At 39.1% G+C, this 10599-nt stretch overlaps 1 protein-coding gene across 2 annotated transcripts; it reads right to left on the bottom strand.

Annotated features, from left to right (window-relative positions):
- Positions 1 to 80: 80 nt before the first annotated feature.
- Positions 81 to 9717, bottom strand: LOC146505249 (FERM domain-containing protein 6). Of its 2 annotated transcripts, none has more exons than XM_085181749.1 (14): positions 9560 to 9717; positions 7116 to 7301; positions 6871 to 6961; positions 5601 to 5680; positions 5377 to 5453; positions 5003 to 5198; positions 4764 to 4919; positions 4312 to 4377; positions 3807 to 3875; positions 3525 to 3699; positions 2771 to 3055; positions 1575 to 1706; positions 1399 to 1469; positions 81 to 1315 (listed from the first exon to the last, which is right to left on the bottom strand). In XM_085181749.1, the coding sequence occupies exons 2-14, from the start codon at positions 7191 to 7193 to the stop codon at positions 1025 to 1027; spliced, it is 1767 nt and encodes a 588-aa protein (XP_085037875.1). In that variant the 5' UTR covers positions 7194 to 7301; positions 9560 to 9717; the 3' UTR covers positions 81 to 1024. The 2 variants fall into 2 exon arrangements, with proteins under 2 accessions (XP_085037875.1, XP_085037876.1); XM_085181750.1 differs by lacking the exon at positions 9560 to 9717 and adding an exon at positions 8903 to 9542.
- Between the last annotated feature and the right edge of the window lie 882 nt (positions 9718 to 10599).

Here is a 10599-nt window from a genome sequence, read left to right on the forward strand (position 1 = left end):
AAATAATAATAAAAATGCAAACTGCTCAAATTTAAATAGAAAATTAATTGTATATCGGTGACACAGTACAAAGAAGACGTTTTGGTTTATTTTAAGAGCGTAAAGAATTTATTTTCACCATTATAAAAGAAAAAAATAGTGCTTTCAAAAATATGACATTGACTTTATACTTGTTCATTTTACTGGCATTTAGTTAAAGTTTGTGTTTAATGACTGGGAACCTCATACAGGCTAAATACAACAGTTCATTTGAACACAATAAAAAAAAGAAAAGAGAAACAAATGCTCTTTGTTCGTGGGTTACATAATACAAAAATACTGTAGCTTCATTATACATTTATTGACAACAGTGTTTCACAAATAAAATTTTTCTATAGTAATCATCACAACAGAAGGCAAACAGATTTGGAAAGCTTTGGCTGAATACACTGAGCTGTAAAGAAGTTAAATTTTCCACATCAGTAGTTACAAAGCTGTAAAAGACATGGGAGTGCACACTATACAAAAGTGTGTGTTAAAGTAATAAAAAAAATGAACAAGATAAAACAAATCAACAGAGCTCAAACATGGCTATAGATAAAATGAGTAAATTTACATACAGAGAGGAATGCAAATCATGTCGTATGGCTGTCTGATGCATAAAACAACTGCATGGCGGTAAAATTTCACCATCAAAATTTTATGCCCCTGATATAAACTGATTCTGCCACTTCAGGAAATGTTTAAAAAGTGTGAAATTTACAAAAGACAAACTTGATTAGGCATTTTTCAGTTTAGAAAAGCTGAAATGTAATAAAATAGTGCAAGTAATATATACAAAATATACAACATTAATAAATATGAACTGCTTACTACATGAAATGGTGCTGAAGTAATCCACAGCTTTTAAAAGAAGGATAATGTGTCTGCTGTTTGAAGCATACACATCCATCTTTACAGAAAAAACACATGCTGGCAACCTGTGAATTAAGTTGCACTGTACAAAAAGAAGGAGGACAGGTATACTTGTCAGCACTTGATGTGTTCAAAATATGTATTCCATGAACTGTTCATCGCCCAACATGTCCAGGGAGAGGCAGTTGGTGGACCTGCGGCCATAGAAGGTAGGATTAGGCTGGCAGTGCAAGAAGGGGTAATAGCTGTGATCAACCGTGGTCTTTGTGTTTGCTGAGGCATCTGGTAGTCCAAAGGTGTAGCTGTGAGAAGAATCAAGTGGCACTGCCATCCCCAGGGGCGCAGGAGGAGGGACGAGGCGGACATCATCTAGGCTGTGGCTGTGCCGATCCACACAAACTTGCGCTTTTGATTTCAGAACCTGAAAGAGAGTTAAGAACAAAAAGTAAGCCAATACATGAAAGAGGCCAAGGCAACCAACCAAGGAAAGAAAATATGACAAACCTCTTTTAACATATCCTTGTTATACAATTTCCCAGCATCTTTATCACTGTGTAGAGCACAACCTGTGTTTTCTGTGAAACACACAGCATATGATTTAAAAAACTTAGCAAACAGCATGTGAGCGGAAACAAACAAACAAAAAACCCAACTGTTTGCAGGGTTTAAAATATTTATACCTGGTGAATGATTCTTTGAACAGAGTTCTCCACAATCCACTGAAACTCCTTCCAGAAGATCAGCCAGCTGGAACATCTCATCAGGATCATCCACAAGAACCTCGTCTGGACTTTGGACCCTGGTCTTGATCTCTGGACAAAAAAAAGAAAATGAGCGGGGAAAAAAAAAAAAAATTAAAAACATTTTAGAAATTTCATAAAGGGGTGCCCATATAACTCACTGGAATATTGCCTGGGTTTGAATCTGACCCAGGTCTTTCAATGTGCATCATCTCCCCATTGTCTCTGCCAGCTTTCCTGTACTCTCAACTGTCCTGTCCTCATAAAGGCCAAAAAGTACAATGCTTAATTTTATTAGACCACCACCAAATGAAAGCTTTATACCACAGTTACCCTAAATTAACATTAATGTTTATTACCAAAATAAGTTCTCATCTTTCTGTAATGGTTAATCCACCAATGTGCACAAGCTCTTTAACTGAAATGACATTTTTAATGCCAAAATATTTCATTATCGTTATCCATGAATTTTCAAATTTAACCCCCCCAAAGCAGAAAAACAAAACAAAAGACAGTAAAGTACAATATAATTTTTTTCATTCAGATGGTAATGCAATGCTAATATGTTTACTTGCATTACTGAAAAGGAAAATATTTTTTGTTTAATGTGTTGCCCAGACTTAAAGGAAATTTCATAAAAAAAATAAATAAAAAAGGAAGAAAAAAAACCCCGGAAGAAGCAAAGACCCAATATTAGATAGGACATTGTAATGCTTATTAAAACACAAATAAAGCACAAGTTTTGAAATGACAACACCATATTGTTTACTGAGCAATATGTTTTGCATAGCCAACAGCCTAAGGATGTGCTGTTCAGTTATGACAGTACTAGTAGCCACATTTCTCTTAGCACCATTGAAAGGCCTGACCAGATGGAAAAGAGACAGCAATGATGCAAAACACATGCTTAGCCAGTTTTATGTATGCAAAGTCAACATTTAAATTTCACATTCTGTAGTCCTATGATCCCACTACCAGCATGCATCTTTGAATGAAACACTGAGAATTGCACCATACTTAAGAGTAACAATGCTGCTAGATCAGTCTAGCAGACTGGAAGCATTAGCTTAATTCAGAAATATCTGCAGAAGGATGAACAGATCCTGTTTAAAGGTTTCATTTAAGAATGGTCTCACCTTCCTCTTGCCACCCTTCATCTTCTATTCGTGCTTTGCTGCTTGTGTCAAATCCTGAGGTACAGGAGCTGCCTCGGCTGGCTGCTGAGCTGAAACACTTCTCAGCTTGCTGATGACCTTCGTCCCCCATGGAGACCATCTCTGCGCAGATGCTGTGTTGGCGAGCGTCCGCCTCAATTCCAGAGCTGCTAGTAGAGTGTCGGGAGAGACCGGGACTGCCTTCACTGCCTTGAGGATCCAAATCCAGATCATCACTGATGTAGGACTCTCTGTAATGCTGCTTCTCTAAAAATGAAAAAACACCAAACATGTTTCAGTGGGGTTTTTTTTTTTTAAAACAAACAAACAAAAACATCTAAGAAAGAACTAGCATCCATCTTGTTTTCAGAAATTGATATAAAGTACTAAAAACCTAAGTACTAATTATTACTATTCTATATATTATATTACTAGTAGTAATAGAAGCCAATAGTGACTTTATAGAAGGTTTTTGTCAGTACACACCAAACGTCAGCTATAAAATCAGAAATATAGTTATATCTAAAATACTTAAGACCCATTTAAGGCATCACAAAAGTGCAAAAATGTTTTCTAGTGGAATTGTTACAAATGTGATTACAGAACAGTTGTGTTCTTGGAACAAAGTTTAAATTTACTAACTAACCTCCAGAAGCTACTGTGACTACAAGGAGCCACCAGCCAAACTTTGCTCTGTTACTTTTCTTATCCTTTGACAGGCTTTCCCCTCTCCTACCTTTGCTCTCCTCCAGCTGGTGTAGGCGTTTGAGGACAGGTTGAAGGCTGAGGTAGAGCTGATGGCTGTTGCTCAGGTGCAAGAGGAGGTGGCGAGAGCGGAAAGATGAACCAGTGTAGTAAACCAGCTTCCTGGCGGATGGCAAGCCATCTGGCTGGATCTCGAATTTCTTACCCTGAATGATATTAACACATTATACATAGTGTAAAAAGCTAGGGCCCATTAAATAATTACCAGAATTCTACTTCTTCTTAACAGAGAAAATGAGCTGTGTGTGCTTACCAGGAAGGTAAGACGTCCTACATTTGACCAGGGAAAGTCATATATTAGCTCAAGTATGTTGTTCACCTCCTGAGAATACATAAACACACATACACACTTCATTTACAAAAAAAACCCCAAAAGATTTGTGATTGTATAATCTACTTTGATGCTTTTAAAATTACAGATCAATAATCAACTGTCTTTTGGAGCCATCTGGATTCAAAAGAGGCCAAAGGCTTCTCGAGGTATGCCACGGTCTGTTGGCTTTGAAATCAGCCAGGCCTGGAGTGCTAATCCCCCCCCAGATGGCCCCTGACAGACAGATCAAAGAACTGACAGTCATGGCAGGCAGCTCCCATCTCCTGATGGACTGCTGTTGGTGGCAATCTCCCCCCACATTCCTCACACATCTAGTCAGAGGTTTTATAAGACTACAGACACAAAAGAGCGAATCCCTGAGCAAATTAAAATGACTTTTCGCTTACATACTGTGCACTAATAATACGCTCACACATGCACGCACCTGATAAACTTGCATTCCTCGCAGGGTCAGACCAAGCAATGCTGTTCCCCTCTCCTCCCTCTTATCCTGAAAAAACAAATGATGAGCTGTCAGAGAGGTGTCCCAGATAACACAGCTATTTCACTGTTACGCCCTGCTCATAGTTGGCTAGAAAATATGAGTTGTTATTAGCAACAAATTGGAAGCAATAGCAGATTACGTAATGGATGGGCCAGGATTCAAAGTTTCACTCAGTGGATGAGTGCTTTATAAATAGGGAGGACAGGAACTGGTATAGAAGATTGGTTATATAAGTGCACTATAGCTGTTTGTCCAGAAATCAAATGAAGCAAAACAAAATGTGCTGGTGTTGCATTTGTTGGGGTATTTGGGTCAGAAGGAAGAAATATATGTGGAATAGATTCAAAATGAGCTTTGCATATGAAAGTGAGATGATTAGATTGACTCATAACCTTTTGCAATCTGTAAAACGTGACAGGTACATCCTCCAATTGGCATGCCTCTTTGATGAAGTGGAGCATTGCATCACGAGTAGATATGCCCCACAGCTCCTGGTGTACCTTTGGCCCATGGCAGTGGAGATATTTCACTCCACGTTTAGCTATAATCTGAAAAAGGGGGGAAAAGAAAGAAACATTGGCTTCAGAGAGATGAAAAGTCAAAAACATTTCTGCTATGTGGTGATACCTACCCATGGGGGAAAGTACTCCTTGGGTTCAAAATAACGGGAAAGCTTTACGCCTTCCTCCAGCACTGGGTGGTCGCCAAGGTCAGCCTGCAGGGCGTAACCCGCCAGCTGGAAGTAGACTTCCTCCTGCTGACGACATTCAGAGCGTAGCACTCGCTCCCGCAAGTCAGAGTAGTAAAGATGCCGTGCCTTTCGCTCACTGGAGGAAAAGAACAAAGGAAAAAAAAAAAAACAAAAACAAAAACCCACACACACACACGAAAGGGAAAGGCAAAGTTGAGAGAAAGTAGGACAATGTTTAATGGGGAGAAATAAAGCAAAACAGAAGCATCCAAGAATTAAAAAGATGCGTGTAGAATGTAAACAGGAAGACTTACCAAAAAAGTCTGCCATTCTCTATGTAGTACTGCACTTTAAGGCAGAGAATCAGAGGCAATGATCTCCTCTGCAATCCCTGTAAAAAGAAATATGTTACAGTAGAGTTGTGTTTTGCTGACTGCAATTCAAATAAAAAGCTGTACCATATAGGCTATTAAACGCCCAATTAAATGATGTGTAGAGAGTGCTTTAGAGAGTGGATCAATGCCATAAACTACAATACCTTTCCTAAATCTTGGTTCCATTCCTTAGAAAAGTACTTATTGAGCTTCTCCTCCAGGTCTAAAAATATGTGCTCATTGTCTGGTATGGAAAAAAAAAAGACAATCGGGAAACAAGGAGACAGTTAGTAACCAAACAAAACAGTAATGTAGCCAAGCGTAAAATTTACTCAACAATGGGATCCATTAGGGTATGAGGAAAAGGCTTTTGTTCTTCTACTTTTCAATGGGGCTACAAGAAAAAACAATGCCAACATTAATGTATCCATTTTCCAACTCCAGCATCAGCAAAGCAGCACAGACCAACCACTGCTGGTAAGAGCTGTGGGATTCTTTTAAGATTGTTGAATGCCTGTCTCTTCAAGTGTCTGCACAAACAGATTATATCTATATACACTGCTTTGGGTCTATCCTGCAAGCTCCCTGAATATAAGGCTGTGTTAATGCTGTTTTAATCACCAATTCATCATTGGGCCAAAAACCTGTTGCAACCCTTTTCCCAGCACAAAGATGTCGTATCAATCTCCGCGTGGTTCTATGAGTCATACCACAGGCATTTTCAATTTGACCCAACTTATCTCTTCAGTTCACCCTTGTGTAGCCAAATCATGCCATTTCACAATTTTTTCCTTAAACGACTCATCTCATTACCACTCTGACTCTCTCTCTCTCATTTTTACCCTTTGTTTAGGCCTTTGAGTAAGAATTGAGTAATAGTCTCCCCCTACCTTTTATTCCTCCATTCCTACCCTCCTCTTCCAATCATCAATCCATCCCTCCACAGTGAAGCGGAGGAATGCAATTGTGCATTCCAGGCTTAATGAAGTTAATATTGCAGGAATCCAGGACTAAGTGATCGCTGACCCAACACCACAAAAACAAAAGGCTGCTTGTTCAAGTGGTGAGCCACACAAGATTACCAAAGCATTTCAATCTATTTGTACAACAGAAACGCTGGAAAACAGAAAGTTTAGAACTTTGTTCAGCAGCTAAAGTGGATTACACCATTCAATTATGCAGACTGGGAGGGGAAAATTATTATTATTATTATTTTTAAATTTCAGTGAAATGGCTTCCTGGTAGAAGCGTTTCCCCAACATTACGTAAAGAAGCAAAAAAGTAACACTGAAGTAAAACATTATTGTAACCTAAACATGACCCTCTATAAAACCCTATATAAATACCTGCATCTTCTATAACTACTGTGTGATCTAGTGTGAAGAGTCCTGTCAGGTTCGCAGGCTTAAGGGGTCCAGTGGGGATTTAATTTACCTTTAACTACTGTCAGGCCAAAAAAGTGAAGCTCTTTGATTCCAAGAAGCTCTGCCACACGATTCAGAACATCCTGGCCTGTGGACTTCAGCTAGAGTAGAGCAAAGAAAAAGAAAGTCTGCACGTTTCACAAAATACAAATCTTTATCTAACCGGGGCCATCTGTAAAGTCCTCTTACTGAGCAGATCCTCTTAAGAGCACATCAAAAAAAAGAAAAAAAAGAAAAAAGATATTAAACACTCACCCCGACAGTGATGTCCAGCTGTTCTTTGTTGGGGAGCAGAACACAAATAGTTCTCTCCTGCTTTAGTGATGTGGACATGATCTCTTGTGCAAGTTCGTGATATATGCTCTGTCTTTAACACTCAAGTCTTTGGGTATCTTTACTCTTCACTTTTATCTCTTCCAGGACAGTTCATCCATATTGCATCTAAAAAAAGACAGATGACAAAAGAGTAACAAGAGTAAAGAAATGAAAAAAGAAAAACATGACATGTAGTAAAGTAATCGGCATGAGTGTGTCATGACGTTTGAGAGAGAGATGGAGACGTTAGTGTGAGACAGAGAGAGAGAGAATATGAGTTACATTGTCTTAAAAATCATCTTCATGGAAATGTTCCACAAACGTGACAATCGTTTATGACTGAACTTGCTGATCCACTCATTTTTCGATGATCTCATAGTAACAGCTCATTCTAATTACCAGTCATTAACTGAAAGCAATCAAATAATCCTCTTGCATTTGTTCCATTCCAGCAAAACGTGCTAAAAATGAATTAGAATATTACTCATTGTGCCTTATCAAACGCTACAAATAGTCACAGTGTAGGGCACTGGACTATCAACCTGAAACATGCCCCTCTACGCTGACCCTAAGCCCGAACTGGTACGAGGCTCATCTGATTAACGTCTAAGAATCAATTAATCAGGTTAATTACTGCCGTACGCCCACTCAGATTCCCTTAAATCCTCTGAACGATAACCAGTTTAACAGGAAAAAAAAAGTAGATATATGCATCACTGAAGGAGGAGGAGGGGGGGAGATCTTGTGCAAATTATCTTCAGAAAAAAATGGTTTCTTATGTCATACTTCTGTCTTTTACACCCTTCACCCACCTTTTTTGAGGTGTGGAAGATTGTACATTCAAAAGCACTTGATGCAATGGTTTTTATCTGTGTTAAATGATGAGAGCGAGACAAACAAAACAATTTATGAAAAGAAAAAAAAAAAAAGGTGTTGTCAGTGTACAAAACAAGTTGTGGGAACTCTTGGCTTAAAACATTTGTTGTACCAAATATGATTTATGGGCATGTTCAAACACAGCCCCACTGACACCTGGGTGTCAGCGCAACAGACAAAATAAACCTGAAATACCAGTAGCTCCAACATCTGACTTACTATTGACAAAGTCAAATGAAATTGTACGTTTACACTGAAAAATGTAGCGTGGAAAACAAGTACAAAAACCTCACAGACGCATGTACATTATCATGCATGCAAACATGTGTTACTTTAAAAAAAATATTATGCCTTTTGGGAGTCTTGGCTTGAAGTTAATTCACAGTAAACACACCAAATCTGATCAGCCAAATGAGCTATACCACTGCAAGCAGTACAATGCTGCTGCCATTTATGTAACAGACTATAAGTGAAACAGATGCATGATAATTAAGCAGCCTTAAGCAATAGGAAAACACAGTTCAACATTACAGCTTGCTTTTTTGTTTAAGACAATGGGAGCAGAGGCTGCAGATCATTGCTTCACGTATGAATTTATAAGAGACATGTGACGCAATAACAGAAATTACGCTAATCTGAACGTTCTTGCCGTTTATTTGAGCACTGGCTCCGTTTTATAGTGTATTTTCAACAGCACATACACATAAATCATTTGGAGCCTTCGTATTTCATGAACATATGGTTGAAATAAGAAACAGGTGAGCAACTACCAAAATCAAGTTAAACCATACAAATGTGACCCATTTGATCTACATAACCTAGACTGTATCCTGTCAACAAAACACATTTACCATCAACCCCAAACGGTGCCACTTGAAGTCTTCAGACATCCCCCAAGTTGCTGACCAATGTGGAACCTGGCATCCCATGTGAGCAACCATCTGTATGCTTTAATTCCCCTCCAAGATTGTTATAATCCCTGCGTATACTGCTGGCTGGTGGAAAAACAACATCCCCTGTGCAGTAAGCAAGCTTTCTGAAGGAGCAGGGATACTCACTGCCCGCTAAAACCACAACGCAGGGGGGTGGGGACCCCCTTTACACGCATCCCACCCTATGAGTAGCAGTTTGGTGGGACTAGTATATATTTCTTATGACTGAAAAAGTTCTCTTTTCCCCATAAAAAGCATAACAAAGTTCACCAACAGCTCGCTGATAATGGCATTAAAAGTTGCATCAGAAGGGTCCTCAACGCTCTCCAGGCAACTTAAAGTAGCTAGCAGTCGTTTAAATATAAACCTTGAGATGATTACACATATTTATGAGTTAGCTACAAATCAGTACAAGGTAAAAGTAGCTGACAACAAACAATTTATACCATTTACGTCAATTTTTCCCTCAGAGAAAACGTGCTTTCGGCCCGATAGAGTTTTAACGCGCAACAAGTGCATCACTAATAATTCTGGCTTTTCTTTTAGCTACTTAGGTAAAAGCGCTAAATTACTTACAATCACAGTATAAGAGATGATAGAGTTCAACTTTCAGTCGCACGGCTTCTCAAAACACATTTCTTCTGTAACCCACTTAAAAACATGACCGACGCAAGAAGCCCAAACTGCCGTTCACCTCCCTACCCATTGCGTGTTGTAGCTTCTTGAGGGCTTTGCTCAACCATCCCAAGCCTGGAACGTTTGAGCCAAACCATTTTGGATAGTTGTGGGGGTACACTGTTGTAATCGAAATGTTTGTAAAACTTTCACTTCATATTTGATGAATATGCGAAATCTTGTCACGTTTATATTTTCTAGATAAACAAGTTTCTATACCCATATGAACCTATAACATTCCTACAGCGGGTTGCAGTTGGATACTGTTGACTAGACGGGGCAGACTCCCCTCATTTTATGTTAGTGTAGTAAGACGTGCTAATTAGAGGTCCCAAGCACCGTCTTTGAAAACAGGAGCTGCACGACCTGTATATAAAACTTTGTGCAAGCCTAGGTGTTAAAACGGTTCAAATACCTTTCGTTTCTGACGTGTACTTTCACTGTTTCCTGCGAAATTAATATGTTGTGCATTAGGTGCGCCCAGAAATCACGTGACGTGAATGTGCACCATCCCGGTTAGTGAGCCGCGTTGAGTGTATCCAGGGTTTTTAAATGGGGCCCTATTTAATCAGACTGAATAGCTGATTTTACGGTTCAGGGAACTGCGGACTGAAATGACATTCTGTTTAAATGATTAGAATCTACTTAACACCACTTATAACGGGTATGATACATTTTGTCCGAGACTTTCATTTTTGTAGAATAAAACTACTCTAGGAATAACAACTTACTTACACAATTGAACTCCATTAGCAAACATTCACAACACGCCTAAACCTTCTGGGATAGTGCAAAAACCCTACTCTCACGTCTTAAGAACAGGAGGCATTAATATTGTCACTTGTAAGTTTCAGATTGAGGCACACAACCTGTGGATCAAAACACTACACAAGAACCTCTATAGACACGTCAAACTGCGATGACACCGCCATCTGCAGGCT

This window comes from Neolamprologus multifasciatus, chromosome 13, assembly GCF_963576455.1.
Source record: "Neolamprologus multifasciatus chromosome 13, fNeoMul1.2, whole genome shotgun sequence".
Taxonomy (NCBI): domain Eukaryota; kingdom Metazoa; phylum Chordata; class Actinopteri; order Cichliformes; family Cichlidae; genus Neolamprologus; species Neolamprologus multifasciatus.